The sequence below is a fragment of the Lolium perenne genome, chromosome 3 (genome assembly GCF_019359855.2).
Source record: "Lolium perenne isolate Kyuss_39 chromosome 3, Kyuss_2.0, whole genome shotgun sequence".
NCBI lineage: Eukaryota > Viridiplantae > Streptophyta > Magnoliopsida > Poales > Poaceae > Lolium > Lolium perenne.
In genome coordinates, this window is record NC_067246.2 from 226,150,470 (window position 1) to 226,170,493 (window position 20,024).

The window sequence follows — 20,024 nt, forward strand, 5'->3', positions numbered from 1 at the left end:
GTAATGTTTATTTATGAATTTTAAATAAGAGAGTGGTTTTGATGACATAATTTCATGGGCTAAAATATCTCTAAGGACTTGACCTCCTATTTGAGAATGTTGCCCCTTGCATTATTTTATGTGAACACTTATTTGATAGGGTCTTGTAAGGTTTATAATAACCCTATTTCAAGGTTAGCACTGCTATTATATTTTAATATACCTTGAAATATCAAGAGTAGATATTACTCTCATCATGGTTTGGGTCTTGTTATGAAGATAAGTGGTTGATCACCACTTATGGTTTTTTAATTATGGGATTTAGCATTAGGTGCCTCTTATGTTCAAGAATGGAAGCATAAGATATTAATGAGGTTGCAATACTGATTGCAGCGTTGAGATGACACCATATTGCATTTGTTAGGGTTTAATCTTCCCTAACCATGATAAGGTGGTTACTTGCTTAATATTTCATGTGCTTCTCTAATTACTAAGGATTTGGGAATTGGTTTTTATCCTCAACCAATTAACTTCTATTATTATCCCCAACTTATCATTATAGTAACTATGTTGATTGTAGTTCTTTTTATAGTTAACTTTGGTCATATGGATTGATGATTTCTCACCATATCAAGTATGGAGTTTTACTCTAAAGCTTTCTTAGAGGAAGAATAAGTGGAATGTAGGTGTGGTAGAATCCTACTTGTGATCACCAAGTGGTTCACAAGTTAGGGTTTAGGATATAAGTCTAGGTTTGTTTACTAGTGAGCTCCCTATGATTTCTTGTGGGGAATAACATCTACTAATCATATAAGTGTTAGTATTTGGATTATTCTCCTATTTCTCCAAAGCATGGTCATGGATTAAGCATGATCCACTTGTTCTTAATATCTCTACCTCAAGTTCTTAGGGTTTATGATCATCACTCAATTTGTAATGATCAAAGTTTAGCTTCCTAAGATATCTCTCATTTAATAGGTTTCCCACTCTCAAGATCAAGTGTTGTCTTGATCAATTAAATATATACTTTTCTTTTATAGTTTCTTGAATGGGCATGGTTATGGTTATCTCAATTATCTTGGGTATAACACCATAGGTTGAGCTTTCTCATTTAAGAATGGTTATTCTAGGGTTTATGGTGTACTCCTAATATCTCCTTAGGTATCTAGACTAAGGTTTCATTTGTCTAGCTTAATTGGGTTGGTCTCTTCCTCACCTTATCAATTCAGGGGTATTATTATTATTCCATGTGATATTAGGTTATCTCATCATTCCAAGGGAAATGGTTTTCAACCTAATACTTTAATTCAAAGGTTGTCCTTTATTTTTGAATAGGTCAAGCTAGAATTGATATGAATGGGCTCTCTCACTTGGGAAGGTCTTGAATAATATCCTAAGGTTTCTCTTAAAGATGATGGTTTGAATATAATATCTTGGAATAGAAAGATATATATTTATAGGGTTGGTCTTCTTGTTATGTTTCCAAGAATGAAGTAAAATGAATATCATGAGGTTCATGGTAGGATTAAGGATTAGTTTAAGACATGGAAAAGACAAGTGAAGAATGGTTTCCCAATTATTGTTACTTGATTTCCAATTAATTGTAGGTTCATATATTATGACAAGGATTACCATCTTATAATCTTTTATAAGATCAAGGAATTGATCCTTGAGTAAAGTGTTGTTGTGTTGAATATTAATTCCATTTGATCTAATCCCTTAGATCAAATCATCTCTACCCAAAACAAGGTTTTATCAAAGTCACATTGAGGTTTATAGCGCTTGACTTGATGAGCTACTTCAATTCCACCAAGATCAAGTGAAACTTGATTCTTGTATTGTTTTTACTTTAAAGCGCGAAAATTCCCCAGATTTTCTATGCATGAATGCAATGCACACATCTGTTTCCTCTATTTTTGTAACCCCATTACCTGGGATATTACAATCCCCTTGAGTTAATTCAAGCCTGCAATGGACCTATTGAGGTGTGGAGTCCATATTCAATAATTTTGGTAAAGTGTTTCCTTAAAGTCGGAACTATGAGACATAGTATTACTTTTGAGTTTAGGATGCAAATCAGGTGGCGCATCAATTAGCTAGGAATCAATTTTTGTAATAAACGATGTACTGTAACTCTTTTAGCAAAGGAATAAAGAGGCAAGGAGTAGTAGCTTTGATAAGGGCATCTCCAGCGGCGCGACGCATTTTAGTGTCCGCGCGCGTCCGTTTGCGTCGCGCAGCGGACGCTGAAATGACCGTTTTCGTCCGCGTGTCCGTTTGCGTCTGGGGTTGGCTCCAGCGGCCCGACGTATTTTTTTTTCTCTTTTTCATTTCAACATACTTCCAAATATTACAAATTGGAAGATTATTTTACACAAACTAATACATAGTTTGGAACATGGTTTACACAAACTAATACATAGTTTGTACCATGGTGGACACAAATATAAATATTTTAAAAATAGAAACCAGTTGTGTTGATTTCCGTATGTTCGCTGCCAAGAAAAAACATTCGAGGGCACACCCAGTCAGCCAAACTGGAAAATCTAGCAGGAGGATTGACGGTGCCCTTGTTGGTTCTACCGATGAGGCGAACAGACAGAAACCTTCCACTACTGGCTTCGTCTGGCCGTAGCCAGATTCGCTGCAAAGAAAGAACACTCTACGTTCTAACTATCGGAGTCCGACTCGGATTCGCCGGTGTGGTAGTGCCTGCGGCAGGCCGTGTCGTCGAAGACCTTGACGACCATCTCACCGTCTCCCTCGTAGAGGAAGGTGAGCTGGCAGCCGGCTCGAGCGCCAGTCACGGGCGAACTTGCCCCACCCGGTGTGCAAGTACATCTTGCCCTGCCCGTCGAAACAGACCTCCACGGCCCGGCGGCGCAGGCTGCACCGGCCTCCCGTAGCCGCAAATGCGCCGGCTCGACGCCGTCGGCGAACTCGGCGAACTTGTCCGGGAGACGCTTGATGCCGAGCGGGTCGTCATCGATGCGGAGGAGGAACTCGGCGGTGTCCCTCCACGTCGGAGGAAGACGAAGAGGGCGCAGCGACGGCGAGCGTGGGGCCGTAGGCTGCTCCACCACGGCGGCCCCCGCCCGTCCCCGGCCGTCCAGGGCCGCGGCCTCGACCGCCTCGCCGGCCACCAGGACCCGCCATGGTCTTCCTCGCGGGGCTGGCTGCGTCGCAGGAACACCTAGGCGGCGGAACGTTGGAGCTTTGTGGCGGCTAGGGTTTCTATGGAGGGAGTGGATGAGGAAGAAGAAGGCGCGGCCCCGTTATATAGACCGGAGGCATGCGGTGGCCGCGGGACGCGTGGCGACGCCATTAACGTGGTTGGCGGAGGTGGGCTACGGCCGCTTGGCAGCCGAGGCATTGCCATTAACGTGATGCCGGCAACGTGTGGCCAGCGCCCGATCGCTGAGCGCGTTTGAGAAGACGCATCGACGCCAGTCGGCGCGAGCGGGCCCGACGAAACGTCCGCCGGATATGACCGGACACTTTCGGCGTCCGCGCGATGTCCGCGGAGACGATCCGGCGCATATTTGGGCTGTTTATGCGTCTCCCCGGACGGCCCGGTCACTTTGCGTCGCCCCGCTGGAGAGGGCGCCAGACGCATTTCCGGTCACGGCGGAGGAAAACGACCATTTGCGTGATTGCGTCGCGCCGCTGGAGATGCCCTAACAGCCGGTTAACATCTCAGGATCAAGGAACGTAAATAAAAGAGTGTTGTAAATTGCCAGGTGCCTGCCATCGGAAGAAACCCGCGAAACCAAGCGAAATCCCACGTCCACGCGCCCGTCGGTGGTTCCTCTAGAATCGGCGGCGGGTCAAGGTCAATCCCCTCCCCTTCCTGGAATCGGCAATCGGAAGCGTTGAAGAAGGCGGGACGAAAGCGCCGCTGTCCTCACGCGTCACGGAAATCCCACCCGCGCAAGAAAGAACGGTTTTGTTTCTTACCAACAAGGCAACAACCCAAGTCTCCTCCCCTTCCTCTTGGCGCTAGTCCCCCTTTCCAATCTACCTCACCAACGCGTCGTCGGCGAGGAGGACAGCATCTATACTTTCCACCATAGCCCCCTCCTGCCGGAGCGGAGCCGCCTCGATTCGATTCGATTCCAATCCAATCCAATCCAATCTATCCGGGGCGGAGGACGTGGTGGTTGCTGCTGGTGGTGCTGCCGTGCAAGCGCGCGCAGGGACGACACGGGAGGGCGGCCGAGATGCACAAGAGCAAGCTGTCGGGCGTCCTGCACAAGGGCTTCAAGCCCGACAAGTGGTCAGTCCAGATCCTTTTGCTTCCGTAATCCTTTCTTGTTTCCTCCCTTGGCTGTGCCGAAATTGAACGCCTTTTCTTGTTTTTTCTTTGTGGCGTCTCAGCAAGATTGCGCTCAAGATGGCCATGGCGCGGATCAAGCTGCTGCGGAACAAGAAGGAGGCGCAGGTGCGCCAGATGCGCCGCGAGGTCGCGCAGCTGCTCGAGGGCAACCAGGACCAGACCGCGCGAATCAGGGTACGCCCAGCTCCAATCACCCTCCAGCAGCCTCTTCGTTTTATCCCCCATTTAGTCCTTTTTTCAAGCGGGATGATCCTTTGCTCATCCGATTGGTGATGACGCAATTCTGTAAACGGGATGTCCTGGCTTCAAACGGAGTTCTCGATTCTTCTTGGGATAAAATCTATACTCGTTAGATGGTTTTATTTATTTATGCGAACATTGTCGAATTAGCCATAGTCTGGAAGAGAAAACAAATAATATGGCCACTTCAGATTTTGTTTAGGTAATTGTGAGCTGGAACAACTAGCACGGCATGTTACCTGTACGATTGATGCATAGCATTGACTTTCCACCCACATGTTTTTCTTGGGTCCATCCGGCTATTTGCCTGTTACCAGTTTACCCCAAATTGCAGCCTGAGTTGGGTTCTGACACCATTCATTCAGTGTGTTGGCTTTCTGGGTATGCATGAGTTCAGTCTTTCCCTAATATAACTCTGATCTCCGTAGGAGTAGGAGAGTTGGAATTTTATCTTATAGAAGTGTCAAGTGGGTGACTTTTGTCCCACCAAACTCTACACAAGGCCAGTAGTTGGCTGATTCTGTTAATGTTATCTTCACCCTTGCACCTTTTTTATGCCAAACTCTGTGCTCAAGTATGTCTGATCGTTCAGCACAAAAGTATATGGTCCTATACAGGTATCTACCTATACTACTAACCTTGTAGGTGACTTTATTGGTTTCTAAGCCACATAACCAAGACGTTCACTTATTCTGTATTGTTGTGCTTTCCCCTCTCAACAGGTTGAACATGTCATAAGGGAAGAGAAGTTCATGCAAGCATATGACTTAATTGAAGTATACTGCGAACTTATAGTGGCACGCATGTCCATTATCGACTCACAGAAGTAAGCCAAGTTTTTCTTTTTGTATTTACCATTACTTACTGGTCCATGTCTTTAGCTGATGTTGCTTGTTTATCATCAAGAGAAGCTGAAACATACATTATTTGTTAGAAGACTGTCACTTAAGTTACATCTCATATTCGGATTATTTCTGTAGCTATTTTTCACTATGATTAGTGAACTATGGGATGATTTCTTAGGTTTTGAGTTGCCTTCCGTTTTTTTCATTATCAGCACATCATGAGTTAGCTTTACAGTTTTGGTCCCAAACAAATAATTGCCACAACATGGGTGAGACAAAATTTGGCTTGTCAGGCTGGCCAGGCATATGCGCACACCGCGCGAACCAAGAGGTGGTTCTCACTGACAATTCTTTTGCCAAAGGTTGGAAGTGGCTTGCAAAATCCTGGCCATAACAGATATTTGCACCTATCCAATCGATGGCCAAGTTTCCAGGGTATTACTGAATTTTGGTGGTTTGCTGGGGCTTGCCTCTATATACGAGTATACTTTTGGGGCACAACTAATCCAATTAGATAAAAAGTGATCTGCTTATGCCTTTCTTCATTATATGTCCATACATGGGACAATTTGTTATCCAGTTCACAAGGTGCTGCAAGTTTCTGAATAGTCGAATCGTAATATGTACAGTATGATTCTCAAGCGAAGTGCTCACTGAAATCAAATTTCACCTTCAGGAGTAGTTGTCCTTGCATAATTGTGTCATAGCTGTTGGGGACCTGTGCGGGACTTTTGGTCAATTTGAAGATTTTTAAAACATCACACGAATATGAAATATTAAGCGCATTTAGATTTTGAATAATTTGTGGCTAGTGTCACGCAATAAACATTTTTATTGGTCCTAAATTGTGCTCGGCTCTCATGGAGCAGATATAGTTTTGTCATGAATATTTTCTATACTTACAGTTACATGTATGTTTACCTGAAATTTAGGACATGCCCTATTGATCTGAAGGAAGCAATAGCCAGTGTTATATTTGCATCGATGAGATGTTCAGATGTCACAGAACTTGGAGATGTTCGGAAGAATTTCACAAGCAAGTACGGAAAAGAGTTCGCCACATCAGCCCTTGAAGTGCGACCTGACAGTGGTGTAAACCGTCTGGTATATTTTTTTTTCTTTATAGGCTTTAAATCTGTCTGAAGGTTTTTTAGCTGTTCACATTTTAATATAATTGTTTTGGACACAGGTAATCGAGAAGCTCTCAGCAGGAGCACCGGATGTACAGACTAAAACAAAAACCTTGAGCTCAATTGCGGCAGAGCACAACATAAAATGGGAGCCGAAAGCGTTTGAGGAGAATACGCAAAAGCAAAATGAAGATCTGACGGTAAACTAACTAACTTGTAATGTTTTCTCGGGCTGAGTATTCTATCTCTAACCTGATTTATTATTTGTCATTTAGTATGGCTCAACATATTCTGGAGGAAACGTTCCAACTTCAGGGTCATCTGCTTCTAGCATTCCAACTCCACAGCCTGCAGCCACTTCTCGTATGCCTACTGGACATTCTTATGAATCTTCTGAAGTTCCAGCAAATAGAAACCCACACGGCGCTGCCAATTCCAGTTCTTCCACACAAGAAAATAGAAGGGTCTCGGATGCTTCAGTTCCTCCTAGGTCCCAACATGGTGCAACTACTTATTCCTCAGCAGAGATTCCGCGATCTAACAATTTCCCTCATGAAAATACTGGAAATTCAAGTGTTTCTAGACCTTACTCTCAATATGGCTCAACAGTTTCAGGTACGGATGAAGGTTATACTATTTGAATATCGTCATCACCTTTTGATTCTTTGGTGATGTTCTTAGTCACTAATTTATTTTGTCTATTCAGACACAATACCCAGGACTGAGGAGATCAATCGGCCTAGGGAAAGGAAGTCTTCAGCTAGCGGCTCCAATTGGAATGTGGAATTCAAGGATGCAGCATCTGCAGCACAGGCAGCAGCAGAGTCTGCAGAGATGGCGAGCATTGCTGCTAGAGCTGCTGCCCAACTTGCTAGCCGTGGAAACTTCTATGAAGAGCAAAACACTGGTGATTATGAATCAGCCGCATATATGCATGACACTACACCCAGGAAGCAACAAGCTGAACATTTGATGAAGAATGATAAGAGGAGTTCTAATGAGCAGAGTTCAGGTCCAAGGAGGACCTCAAGTAATGCAAGAGAAGATGAGGAAAGAGCAGAAACAAGCCATGTGAGTAGTCAGAATATATCAACTACTTACTCCTCATCTCAGCACCACTCTTACGCTCCTGAAAGTCAAAGTCACACCGATATGTATGGCATGCCAACTGAAGCACCTCGTGCTCATTCATCTGAGCCTCCATATTTTGATGATTCGTCTGAGAAAGAGAGCAGCATTGGAAGACATGACGATCATCTGTTTGATTTGCACGAGGAAAGGTTTCCAGATGCTGGATTTGATGGGCACCGCACCAAGGATATGGAAAGCAGACGGGCTAGCTTTAATGAAGAGAACATAAATAACTATGACAGTAATTTTAGTGCTTCCCACAGTGGCAGCAGTCCAACTTGGGACAACCGGAGTGAGAAAGCTGGAGCTGATTCTTCAGCTGTTACTTTTGATCAATATGATTATGATGTTGAAGAAGAGAACTTATTGGATCGTTTATCTTCAAAACATACTGAGGAGATACCAACTGTCCAAGATCACAAGGGATTCTCAAGTGCAGATTGGAGCCAACAGCCTAAAAGTGAATCTCCAGTGGGTCAGAACACTTCAACGCTATTTTCAGAAATAGAAACTCAGCCATCTTATGATTTAGGAGCAAACAAAGAGGATATTCCTTTGTCTCATTCTTATGATACCACACAACCTACTTTTGATTCGGATGGTGCTAGTTCTGATGAGGACATAAGCACAGGCATGCATGGAGAGTCTTTAAGGTCCCATTCAAGAGGATATGATTATTCTGAGAACAAAATGTTCAGTAATATCTCTGGAAAGCTTGTCCCTGATGTCAATGATAACATTGAAGATGATAAATCTAGGTCCAGGAAGCAATACCAGAATCCACCAGGTTATGATGTATTTGATAAGGAGCAACAGAGTGACGGTTCACCTAGATTTGACTATTCAGGGGCACAGGGGAGCTTGGGTAGTGTGCAAATCAGAGATTATGATCTTTCAGAAGAAGAAACAGAACCACCTAAATTGAAAGGTACATCCTCAATAAAAAGAGCAAATGAGAATCGACCCTTGTCTTTTCGCTTGGAAACTTCCGTATTATCTGATGACAACGATGAAGGTGATCTTGGCCTGAACTATGGAAGGTTAACTCCTGGATTAAGAAACAAACCCAGGCAACCTCCACAATACAAGAATTCCGGGGGAAACTTGACGCCAAAGCAGTCCTTACAAAAGGCTCCTTCCAGCATTGAAGAATCTGTGTATTCCAAAGAGAGTGACATGTCATCCAAGCAGACAATTGATACTCCTAAAAGTTCACGCACAACCAAGAATTCTGTTGGTGCAGATTACATCAGTGAAAACTATGACAGGAAACATAATAGTGAAAAACCTGTGGAATCAAGATCATCCGTGACGAGAAATTACTTCGGTTCAGGTGATACAGGGAAGTTATCTGAACGATCTGGTACTACGCCGTCACCAAATCCTATCACAACCAGCAGTCCTGTTAGTGCTAGTTCCAGTCAAGACCTACGTCATGAAAGACCAGGCATTGGAGTGGGCAGGGAAGGTAGATCAAGGAATTCCAGAACTTACTTTGATCCAGATGGCAGTGAGGAGGAGTTAGAACCACGACAGACTGGCCAGACAAAGTTTTCTAAAGAGCCGATACAATCGCGCAGAACCCGGGAGGTAACATCAGATACAAAGAGAGTTGGCCGAGTCCGAACTGGAGCACAGTATGCTGCTGAAACTGAAAGCACACCGAAGGAGAGAAAAACCCCCGCTGAAGCATCCTCGAACTTAAGTACTGAACAAAATAGAGTGGCACCTCCATATTCAAGGGTTTCAGTACAGCAATCTTCGCCAAAGCCTGGGCGTATTGAACCTCCCGCGGCTAGAGGCAAGTGGCAAGAAGATGAACCGGATGGAAGCTCTTCAGAAGATGAGGGAAACGCAGTGGCCTCGGCAGGGACCCCGAAAGGAAGCACTCCAGCGTCTACTCCTGCGCATATCCACCCCAAGCTTCCAACAGACTATGATTCGTTCGCTGCACATTTTAAGTCGCTCCGAACCAATCGCCGTTAGCTTTACACATACATATAGGCACGTAGCACCTGGGGTTTCACTTGCCCAAGGTGTATGCCAATACTAGAAGCAGACCGCATGATACTTTCTAGAACTTGAATTGAAACGTGTACAGTATAGAAATACTCCCAAGTGTTTGGAGAGTATTGTTCCATGGTGGTTTTTTTGCGGGGACAGTTTGGAGTGTCATTGCGTTCTGATTTTTATTCCAAGCACACTATTCTTTCATTCTCTTTTGGTCGCAGATATCCAACAGCTTTGATGATATTTTACTTGTAGGGTTGTAATAAGCAGATCATGCGCACAGATGTACAGAACCTGACGCGGTTTGTTCCATTTGTTTATTTGGCTCCATTGTGAAACAAACTTCCTTGTATGTTCTGGCCATTCATGTATTTTGAGAGAATATTCTTTTGGCATGCAAAATTTTATGTCCTTTATTTACTTTGGCCCGGCGTGAACAACTTCACATGTATATTGCGAATGTTGTTTCTTGGTGGTAGTGATGTGACGGAGCACTGATATCACTAATGGCATACCTTAGAACAACAACGTAGGGTTAATTGGTTCTATGCCACTTCTCAATTCATAAGTTGTGTTTATGTCATTACAAAAATTAAAGTTGTGTCTATGCCACTCTCAATTCTTAATACCCCTTTCTATGCATTTTCAGCAATATAACATCATATACTGCTTATGTATCCAATATTTGTACCCTATACTATAGTTTGTACATACTCTCAGATAATCTCGACCGTATTTTGCACATATGTTTAATGGATCATATATATCCAGAAATGTCTCATATTAGAATAGTAGACTTATATTAGTGTTCTTGATATTCTGTAAAATTTTCAGATTTTTCGAAGAAGTTTGAATATTTGTAAAAAAATTTAACATAACAGAAAATGTTAGTTTTTTGATGCAAATCTGCACATAAATGGCTCAAATTAAAACAATATACTCGTTTCAATGTTTTTGATTTTCTGTAATTTTTTTAGATTTTTCTAATTTTTGCCAGAATTTAAAAAAATAGATTTTTTGCGCCCGAAACACCCAAAAGGCGCTCCAAATCTGATTATTTTGGTCAATACGAAAGTATAAACTGAAATACGACTATTTACTGAATCGTTTTCATGTTGTATTGTTGAAAATTGCATAAAAGGGAGTATTGAGAATTGAGAGTGGCATAAACATAACTTCAGTTTTTGTAATGGCATAAACACAACTTGTGAATTCAGAAGTGGCATAGAACCAATTAACTGTAGTTTTAAATAGCTGGCTATAGCCCACTATAGCCTTTTTCGCAAGGTGCGGCTAACTGCATCAGCCCGCTAAAAGGTGTTAAAGTCTTTAAATAGCCCGCTATACTGTTTTGGGAGGCCACGACTATAGCCTGTAGTCGGCTATTTAAAACATTCGTTGGGAGATTTTTTTTTGCATGGAATCATAGGGCTTTTATTCAGTAATAACATCTCCAACACTATTAGCCATACAACTGGTAGCGAGGAAACTGGGAACCGAGTTCATCCAACAGCTCGTCTCCTCCTGTGAAGAAGCAAACTTTGCGCATAGGTGAGCCGGCATATTGGCTGATCTGATCAGTAACGCCCGGGAACGGCTTACTCCAAGCTCCAACAAAAGCTAAATGAGTCCTGGCGATCCCTCCTGCTCCACCCATTGCTGAGTCTGAACAGATGCTTGCATCCGTGTTGATTTTAACCCAACCTTCGTCAGGCGGCCTCCAACCATGACTTGGAAATATCCGAGCATGCTGCATAGGTATATCAAGAAGGGCCAGCGCATCTCGAGTCATCTTCACTGACTGAGCTGGATCCCAAGCTCCTTTGTCATGTACAATATTGTTCCGCGAAGACCAGATTGACCACATTACCGTGATAGACTTTGAAAAGTTAAACATGCATTACAATTTGAGAGAGAAAGCGTATTTTCCCTACAGAAATATGGTATCCACAATTTTGTTAGTGAGATTATTTTTAAGAACAAAGGTATCTTTTTAGGGATTGAAATATTGGATCATCTTTTCTCTAGGGCTGATATTGGACTAGCTGGACGCCCATACTAACAGAACTGCTCGGCCCACGTCAGTCCGGCCCATAAATCAGCCAAGCGGGCCTAGGGTTTATGAGCTTCCTTACACTATAAAAGGGAGCCTCCAAAACTCGCCGTGCGACCGCAGCCACCACCCGAACCCCAGAAAGAAGCAGATCGGCGGCGCGCCACTCCAATCACAGGTGAGAAGAAACCTTCTATCCTCCCTACGATCTCCTTTCTACATGACTTGATCTGATCTCTCTTAGCCTATGCTGCCACCCTATCAACTGTTTAATCAAGCCCCAATTGTTCGATTTATTCGCACTGTTTCACTCCATTCGTGATTTGCCGCGCTAGCAATTTAGTTTACTGGACAAAATCTCTAGTATTTCTGGCGATGTTTTCCATCTGTGTCATATCTGTGGAACCGTTTGTCTCGTAGTTGTGTAGAAAATCAGGCGGCTTAGTTGCTATGGCCCATGTCGTTGTACATCTAGATAGCTTAGATGCAGAAAATATGGTCTGTGTTGGCAACGTCCCTATGCAAGAGCTCACGGCTGTAGACAACTTGGGAATCTTTTCTTACTAGATGTATGGCGTGTCTTTCTTTCCGCTTTGGGCTTCATATTCAGAAGTTGATATGGTTCCTTTTAGGTAAGGATAAATGGCGACGGCTTCGGATTCTCTGGTCTGGGAGCTTGTCAAGAAGAACAACTGCTTCCTGATCAAGCAGTTCGGCAACAGCAATGCCAAGGTCCAGTTCAGCAAGGAGCCCAACAACCTCTACAATGTCCACTCCTACAAGTACTCTGGTCAGTTGCATTTCTCACCTGACCGGCTGGATTTCTGATGCTATGGGTGTTTCTTCTTCCATGGACTGACTGTAATTGGTGGTTGCTGTTATTTTTCAGGCCTCGCAAACAAGAAGACTGTGACTGTGCAGCCGGCTGCTGACAAGGAGATGACTGTGGTCCTCTCCACAACCAAGACAAAGAAGCAGAACAATCCTGCTGCCTTCTCCCACAGGACTGTCATGCGCAAGGAGTTCCGCAAGATGGCCAAGGCTGTCAAGAACCAGGTAATAGCACTACACCAATCCTATGTCTTTTCTATGTTGAATCATGATACCATGTTCTTATCAAGTACCCTAAATGGCAACTTGTGTTCGAAATAAATATGTGGTTATGAACTTCTATGTAGTTGATGTGATGTTCTCTAACATGTAAGAACCGTTCCACTCTTACATTCAATGATGACTAGAGTTTGTACTGTAATATCTAGAATTTGCAGCAGGGGCTCTGATCTCTAGTCTGCAAGCACTATGCAATCAACTTGGAACTCATATTAGTTTGTGTACGCTAGAAAATTCAAAGAATATATGTATTTACTTGATAATTGTTACTATTTATCGAGTATGTTTGTTTGGTTCATGATACCAATGCCTTAATTAATTATCTTGTATGCCTGAAGCTTCTAGACTGCCTATACCTGGTTGTGCTCTGTTTCTACACTAGTGTTTGGAAATGAACATATACTTCCATGTTTCCTACTTTTTTGGTTTTACATTGCAGACTTTATCCTTGTAGACCATGTAGACCATGTCGGTGCTATTTGTTTTCGTGTCCTGACAATGCCTTTGCTCGTTGCTTGACAGGTTAGCGAGAACTACTACAGGCCTGACTTGACCAAGCCTGCCCTTGCAAGGCTGAGTGCCGTTCACCGCAGCCTCCGGGTTGCCAAGTCTGGCGTCAAGAAGAAGAACAGGCAGTAGGCATGATGGGCCAATGAGCTTATTTTGTGGATCTGTTGGTTTATGTTTCCAACTTTCTAGATTTGTTCTGAGTATGAAGTTGAGTATGATGAATATGAATTATGCGCTCAGCAGAGAGTCCCAAGTTTTCGCAGTAGGTTCTATGTCTGTACTCGTGACATGTATTGAAGCCTCTTATAATCATTTCCACAACTATTGGCTTCGTGAATGTTTCCTTTCTTTGCTGATGAGTTTTATTTTACATTTGCGTGTTGAGATGCTAAGAATGCATGAATGCATTCATCGACTTGAATTTCCTTGCTTTGCCAAGTATTGCTAAAATAAGGTTCTCGAACCTTTAAGAGCCACTTGGCAACTTGAATTTCTACTCAATTCATACATCCACTGATATTCCTCTTTTCTTCTGTGTGCAACACGTTTTCTTCTTTTGAATTAGTTAAGGATTCTATTCCCTTGACTCCGTCTTTTCGAAAAAATCTTGCTTGTTGTTCAGGCAGAAATTTGGCTGCTGAGTCTGGAAGTTCCCAACGCAGAAATTTACCTGAACGTATGCTAGTCAAAATCTGTGTGCTATTGCGTGCACTTGAAAATGCGAAATCGATATGTGCTGCTGAAATATCGATGCCTTGGACGCGAAACCTTGGGCCGTCTTGGAAGGAACCATGGAGCCAAACTCACTCTTCACAAGCCGTGCGGGACACCCACATCTCTACACGTACCGGTATAAAATCGAACGCCATCGATGATTTCACCGGAAAAACCAGGACTCTGGACACATCTCAATCGGCATGAATTCCGCCGAGGACGGCGTGCCAAAGCGCCCGTCCGGCAGCGCTCGGTTCGACCGACTGTTGTCTGGTCTTGCCGCCGGCGCCCTGACGGACATAGATCCTGACAAGCTCAAGGGCGATATCCAGCGATGGGCCAAGGCGGTCGCGGCGCTGGTGCGCCAAGTGAGCTTCGGCGCCTGGCCGGAGAGGAGCAACGGCTCGTCGGAGCACGAGAAAGCAGGCGGCTAAAGATAACTCAATTGACCTGGACAGCTCATGGCACTTCACATGCATCATCAATCCAGGAATGACACTGCTATGACTGGCAACCGCGTACGAGCGATGGCCAACAAGATGAAGATACACACGGTTTATTTAATTCGTTTATTCGTTCGTTCTATTTATGGGCAACGCAGGCTGTTGTATGTATTCTGATGATCCCAGCCTCTCACAAACCTCTACCAAACAGAATGAAAGCTGGGCTGCAAAGATCGTAACTGTAATTGTGAATAGCAATAAACAGCAGCCCGCATGCTTTCCTCTGCAAATCGAACAATTGAAGTTGCTTTGCTGTTGAGCCATGGTGCGGTCTGTACAAAATCGCACCACATATATATCTCAGCTTGCAAGTAACACCCTCTACATCCTTACAATAAGGGCAACATGGCCCCAACCCATACTCCTATAGATTATGTAGCAATATCTACATTTAGCAATTGGAACAGTTAGCAGCAACAGGGCGTCAGTACTCAGTAGTTAGACCACTAAAATTTCTACGCTACCTACCCGAGACGAATCTAAACTCTATCCTAATTTACAAAACTAGCTTTGCCTTCTAATACAGAAGGTCCTCACTCCCACTTCGTATCCAGTTTTGAGATGCTCCTCAAGAGTTGCTTAGAGCAGACAGTTTGTGCCTGAGCTACGTACCGCACACGATTTGCTCTCACCCATGCAGGCTCCTAAACCAATAAGGGAGGAAACAAACCACAAGTCAGATTATCAGTTACTAAGATAAAACCTGTCGCAACAAAAGTCATTGAGATAAAATCATGAAATATGCACAAAACATATGAGCGAAGAAAATCACCTCAGGGACAAAGTGTGAGAAACCAAACTTGATTAAGAGGAGAGCATGCTCCATTATAAGGATTGCCGCGAGTCCTGGCTCAATCCTCCACTTACCCTCCTCATCGTACAAGCAAACAAGAAGCAAGCAGTTGGTGCAGATTGCCATTACGATCAGGAACTGAAATAGAGTGACACAATGAACATCGATACATGCATGTGCCGCTAGCAGGGGTAGTGCAAAACAATAGTGTTAAAGGAACCTGGAATATGTTCAACCACGCTCCAATTGTAGCTGCAGCACGTGGAACAGGTCTTTTCAACATGACTAACAACTTCAATGCGTCCGCTCTTATTTCAGTAACATTGTTCTGTCATGAAGATGGTTTTAATAACTAAAACATGGGGAACCAGCATGCACAGAGGAGAGTACATGACTATAAGCTGTAAATAATCTTTTTGGAATCATTTTCGGGAGAAAGAGTCATGGGGATCACATACCAGGGCAGCAAAGCAGAATATCAAGGGAAACGCACATGCAAACATCATGATCATCCCAAACTGAAGAGCTAGCTCAAGAAAATCTACAACAGATTCAACACTGTAAGCACAAAAGGCATATTGCTTTCTAAGAATACAAAGGCTATTGTTTAATCGAAAAAAGTGGTATGGACCATAGAGAACCAAATAGTATGCAAACTACCATAAAATTGAGCAAGGAAACTACATATTGTTATTACCATCAAACAGACCATCTTCAAGCTCTTCTCCAATGCTTGCGGTATAGGAGGGTTTTAAATATTCTTTCTCCACTCTTGTTGTTAATCGAACTGACTTCCCTGATGGTGATTCTTTCTCTTGTCTTTTCTTGCTACAAAGTGGGAGATGTTTCTTATATTCTTCTATTTGCTTGGAAATAAGAATAGCGGAGTGCAGGGCATAGAATATCAGGAAAACTTACTGAACAGCTTTGTACTTTTTGTAGCTGTATTTGAGATATGGAAAAGAATTCTCAATCAGATTTTCCAACACCTGGAAATTTAAATATATCATCAGAGTGTACAGCATTATCGCTTGATAGTGAAACAATTGCATTACAAAGTGTAGACATGCCTGGGACACAACGAGGCGCTGAATAAGAACTTTCCGGAGTCTCAAAATGTCACGATAAAGAGAAGCATGGTAAAACAACCCAATGTACGACTGCATAAAGTATAGACCGAAGACCTGCGTGTGCAAAAGGAGTAAGAGGCCATACTTAAAGCGCACCACCTTCCTTATGTCATAGTATTTACCTTATAAATCAAACTATCAGCACTAGACTGTTCTCCTTGGTTGTTTTCGTACTTTATTAGAATGACAGACACCTTTCCACCTATCCTGGTATAGTATTGAATTGCAACAAGATATGCTGCAGTCAACACATACCTGCATGATGTAATCTTAGCATCAATAAGAAGTGTACACTTCATTTTCATGATAGCTAAGAATGAAAAAAACATAGCCAAACAACATTTGTAGAGTACGCACTCACTACTCAGAAAAAAATGAACTACCTAACAAGCCATCAGAACATTTTTATGGTACTGCAGATAAACCTTAGTGACATACCTTACAGCCTCAGTTTCAGTCTTTTCATACAAATGAGCATAGGCCAACTCAAATGGCAGCTGAAGACAAATAATACCCAACACAATAATGGCATTGTTCCTAATTCTAAGAAGGACACCAGACCACTCATTTCTCTGCAATCTTCTTTTCTCAGCAGGCGCATCATCAAATTTCTTTTCCTCCACACATTCAACAGACTGAGGATGCCTTAAAGGGTCCAGTTCATTAGCAGAAGCTTTGTATTCTGCAATTGAATAATTAATGCCCCACCTGCTTTCCGCATAGGAACAAAAGAAAGGTTGTGGTCAGGAACTTAATCAACCTGAGCCTGAATAACAATTGGATGTCCAGGTTACCTAGCAAGAAGTGCTGAATTCTTCCGTTTCCAAAATTGCAAAAAGAAGACAGCCCAAGAAATCACGAAGATAAAGAAAGCAGGAAGAACCAGCCACTGCAATGACCTAAGTTCAAAAGCCAGAAGGAAATCTTTAGAGCACTTAACGGACTGTATTAGTTACATATGAACTATGGTTTGGTAAAGAGCCACAGGAAAATGCGTACCCAAAATCTATCAGCTGAGTGGCCAGTCCAGATACGGCTGGAAAGAATAGCCAACGCGTATACATTCCTAGGAAAGCAAAATATGTAGCAATCTGCAGTTCACAAATGGGAGTTTATGGCCTCAAAGGAATTATTCTAAATGAGTTGATTCACATAAAATGGTCTAGAAGTTAACTACATTAGTTGTTGTGTATTACTGTTGTACCTTGGTTCCAAAATAGGAGTAAACTTCATCGATAGGTTGCCATGTGAAGTCATGCCAGTTCAGTGCCCAATTTCTGAGGAGCTGCTTCCTTTTAATTTCATCTGCAAACAAATAGTATGTTGTTATGTAATGCAGCGCATTTCACAGATATTTGCGTCATCGTAGGTTGGTTTACCATGCAAAGGGAAGACTAGCTTCACAACCCCTTCGTCTTCGAGCCTGCGTAACAGCGACTCATTCTGTTTCCAATGAAACTCTTTATCATCAAATTTAAGGGATATATCAGAGTCCATCTTGTTGACCTGCACGTCTCAATACCAACACCCTATCACACAAGGAAATCAGATATTCCCGAATGACAGTAGCTGAAAAGAATGTTCAGATTGGCTACATGCTTTGCTGTAGACACATCATAGTTAACAAATGGCAAGCAGAGTGGATATCCCTACTTTCTGTTAGTTGAGTTGTGCATAGGGGCCTTGTGATGAACAATGCACTGGCATTATAGTATTTAGGAGAGTGTCGAATATCTCAATTTAGTTTCAAGCAGGAGAAGCGATGCTATAAACAAATGAAACTTGATATTTAAGGTGACACAAATGTAGCAGTGCTATCGAAACGATCACAGATCACAATCCTAGTAGAATGCATCCATTTTGTAACATGTAAAACTGCTGTAACTAGAGGAGCATCGTAAAGCTATACAAGAAGAGGAAGGTTGTACTACTCACGATGCCGTAAATCAAGTAGCGGAAGCATGTGAAGCGCTCCCGCCAGCTGAAGAGGGAGCCGTCGGGCTGCGTGACGAAGGCGGCGACCTGGTCCCATTCAAACTGCAGCTCCATTCCTGTAACGGAAGATTAACAGACATCACCTCAGCACATTGCGAAACCAGTGACCCAGTGGACGCTATATTTTGTTAAATAATAGAGGAGTAGTCGTTAATTTGTTTTTACCGATGTAGGTTAGCTTCTTCATCTGCATCTCGGCGGCGGCTCTCCCCAGGGTGCCCATGGGCGCGGAAAGCTAGAATCCAAACACATCAAACCCAGAAGCAGTGTAAGTAAATTGGAGGAGCAAGGGTTCAGTCGTAAGCGGAGCAGACGAGAATCCTAGGGTTCTATATCGGAACCGCCAGCCGAGTTCGAATTAGCATGGCAAACTGAATTCGAAAACCAAAAGTAAAGAGGAAGTCGGCGGTACCTTGATGAACTCTGCGGGCACGCCGCGTACGCGGTCGACGAGCAGGCCGACGTCCTCGAGCTCCCGCACGAGCAGCGCGAGGCAGTGCTCCCCGCCGTCGGCTGCGGCGGCGCGCGGGAGCTTTGGCACGACGATGCCGACTTCGAACCCCGTGGCCTCCTCGTCCACCGGCGCCGCTCCCATCTCCGCGCGCCGCCGGGTCAGCAGGCGGCGGATGCTAGGAGGCGGATCCGCATAGGGGCAGGGCAGGGTAGAGATTGGGGGAATGCGGGTGCGGGGGGAGGAATAAACAAGGGGAGAGAGGGAAAAGGGGAATGGAAGAGTGGCGTTGGGAACGGCGGAGAGGCGCGGGGGGTGCAACGGATTGGGAAGGGACGGGAAGAGGAGCCGGTTTCGTTTGCTTAATTTCGTTTGTTTAAAATCTTGATTGATTACCAGGTTGCGAAGTAACGGGGCGGGTCCTCGTGGGCGTTAATTAAGCGTGGATTTGAACGGGGAGAGGAGCGCCATCCCATCTCATCTCATCTCATCTCATTGCGAGGCGTGCCACTGGCAACAGCTCGGAGGCGATGACTAGGATTATGGGAAGAAGTGATTATGGGAGGCTGTGTGTGTGCTGTAAAGGTGAACTTGGGCTGTTGCTCGAGAAGTGCATGACAGGTGGGCCAACGGTTCAAGGGGTGCGTGGAGGAGGGGAGCGGACGGCCACGGGTGGGAGGCGACTGTCGGGATGAATGATGACGGCGAAATTAGCCGAGAAAACAGTGAGCGGCTGTGGTGCATGCCGCTGGAACTGAAAGCGGGGCCTGCTGGCCCTTTCGGCCTATCCGTCCCCGACTCGACGTGTCGGCACCAACTTTCGGTTTTGCTCCGCTCGTCTTGGCCTCTTGTCCCAATGCTCCCTGAGAAGAATCGAGTGAGAATGAAGTGAATGGATGCTTTATTGATTGTGACTGCAGGCTATATATACTAGCCGAACAGACGTGGTACATATGTCGGTTTACATCTTTCCGTCGCTTCGGAAGAGTCACAGCGACTGTTCGCTATAGACAGCGTTTGGACAACACGAATATTCCTATACAATTATAACTGCCTAATTAGCCTGATACTAACGCTAATAACAGTTCCTAACA

The 20,024-nt window shown here is 43.9% G+C and overlaps 4 protein-coding genes across 4 annotated transcripts; 3 read left to right on the top strand and 1 right to left on the bottom strand.

The window, feature by feature from the left end:
- The first annotated feature begins 3,910 nt into the window (after positions 1–3,910).
- LOC127343536 (uncharacterized) lies at positions 3,911–9,875 on the top strand. The gene is made up of 7 exons (XM_051369660.2): positions 3,911–4,255; positions 4,357–4,489; positions 5,278–5,381; positions 6,333–6,504; positions 6,590–6,730; positions 6,806–7,145; positions 7,237–9,875. The coding sequence occupies exons 1-7, from the start codon at positions 4,200–4,202 to the stop codon at positions 9,645–9,647; spliced, it is 3,357 nt and encodes a 1,118-aa protein (XP_051225620.1). The 5' UTR covers positions 3,911–4,199; the 3' UTR covers positions 9,648–9,875.
- A 1,891-nt stretch (positions 9,876–11,766) lies between these two features.
- LOC127343537 (large ribosomal subunit protein eL28z) lies at positions 11,767–13,681 on the top strand. The gene is made up of 4 exons (XM_051369661.1): positions 11,767–11,902; positions 12,357–12,514; positions 12,614–12,780; positions 13,357–13,681. The coding sequence occupies exons 2-4, from the start codon at positions 12,367–12,369 to the stop codon at positions 13,471–13,473; spliced, it is 432 nt and encodes a 143-aa protein (XP_051225621.1). The 5' UTR covers positions 11,767–11,902; positions 12,357–12,366; the 3' UTR covers positions 13,474–13,681.
- Positions 13,682–14,240: 559 nt separating this feature from the next.
- LOC127343539 (uncharacterized) lies at positions 14,241–14,791 on the top strand. The gene has a single exon (XM_051369663.2). The coding sequence runs from the start codon at positions 14,262–14,264 to the stop codon at positions 14,490–14,492; it is 231 nt and encodes a 76-aa protein (XP_051225623.1). The 5' UTR covers positions 14,241–14,261; the 3' UTR covers positions 14,493–14,791.
- On the bottom strand, positions 14,779–19,284 carry LOC127343538 (anoctamin-like protein Os01g0706700). Its single transcript, XM_051369662.2, has 16 exons — positions 18,892–19,284; positions 18,645–18,714; positions 18,420–18,535; positions 17,864–17,990; positions 17,689–17,789; positions 17,484–17,575; positions 17,279–17,383; positions 16,923–17,192; positions 16,607–16,739; positions 16,425–16,538; positions 16,273–16,343; positions 16,052–16,182; positions 15,813–15,895; positions 15,575–15,682; positions 15,334–15,492; positions 14,779–15,205 (listed from the first exon to the last, which is right to left on the bottom strand). The coding sequence occupies exons 1-16, from the start codon at positions 19,072–19,074 to the stop codon at positions 15,095–15,097; spliced, it is 1,974 nt and encodes a 657-aa protein (XP_051225622.1). The 5' UTR covers positions 19,075–19,284; the 3' UTR covers positions 14,779–15,094.
- Between the last annotated feature and the right edge of the window lie 740 nt (positions 19,285–20,024).

What these genes read in the sequence shown, in the direction of transcription:
- LOC127343536 (XM_051369660.2), top strand. Translation starts at nt 4,200, where the DNA reads ATGCACAAGAGCAAGCTGTCGGGCGTCCTGCACAAGGGCTTCAAGCCC. An exon ending in GGCTTCAAGCCCGACAAGTG is followed by an intron (nt 4,256 to 4,356) that starts GTCAGTCCAGAT and finishes GTGGCGTCTCAG; the next exon opens with CAAGATTGCGCTCAAGATGG. An exon ending in ATATGGCTCAACAGTTTCAG is followed by an intron (nt 7,146 to 7,236) that starts GTACGGATGAAG and finishes TTGTCTATTCAG; the next exon opens with ACACAATACCCAGGACTGAG.
- LOC127343537 (XM_051369661.1), top strand. Translation starts at nt 12,367, where the DNA reads ATGGCGACGGCTTCGGATTCTCTGGTCTGGGAGCTTGTCAAGAAGAAC. An exon ending in CCACTCCTACAAGTACTCTG is followed by an intron (nt 12,515 to 12,613) that starts GTCAGTTGCATT and finishes GTTATTTTTCAG; the next exon opens with GCCTCGCAAACAAGAAGACT. An exon ending in CCAAGGCTGTCAAGAACCAG is followed by an intron (nt 12,781 to 13,356) that starts GTAATAGCACTA and finishes GTTGCTTGACAG; the next exon opens with GTTAGCGAGAACTACTACAG.
- LOC127343539 (XM_051369663.2), top strand. Translation starts at nt 14,262, where the DNA reads ATGAATTCCGCCGAGGACGGCGTGCCAAAGCGCCCGTCCGGCAGCGCT.
- LOC127343538 (XM_051369662.2), bottom strand. Translation starts at nt 19,074, where the DNA reads ATGGGAGCGGCGCCGGTGGACGAGGAGGCCACGGGGTTCGAAGTCGGC. An exon ending in GCTAGTCTTCCCTTTGCATG is followed by an intron (nt 17,790 to 17,863) that starts GTAAACCAACCT and finishes ATTTGTTTGCAG; the next exon opens with ATGAAATTAAAAGGAAGCAG. An exon ending in TGAAGATGGTCTGTTTGATG is followed by an intron (nt 15,896 to 16,051) that starts GTAATAACAATA and finishes AATCTGTTGTAG; the next exon opens with ATTTTCTTGAGCTAGCTCTT.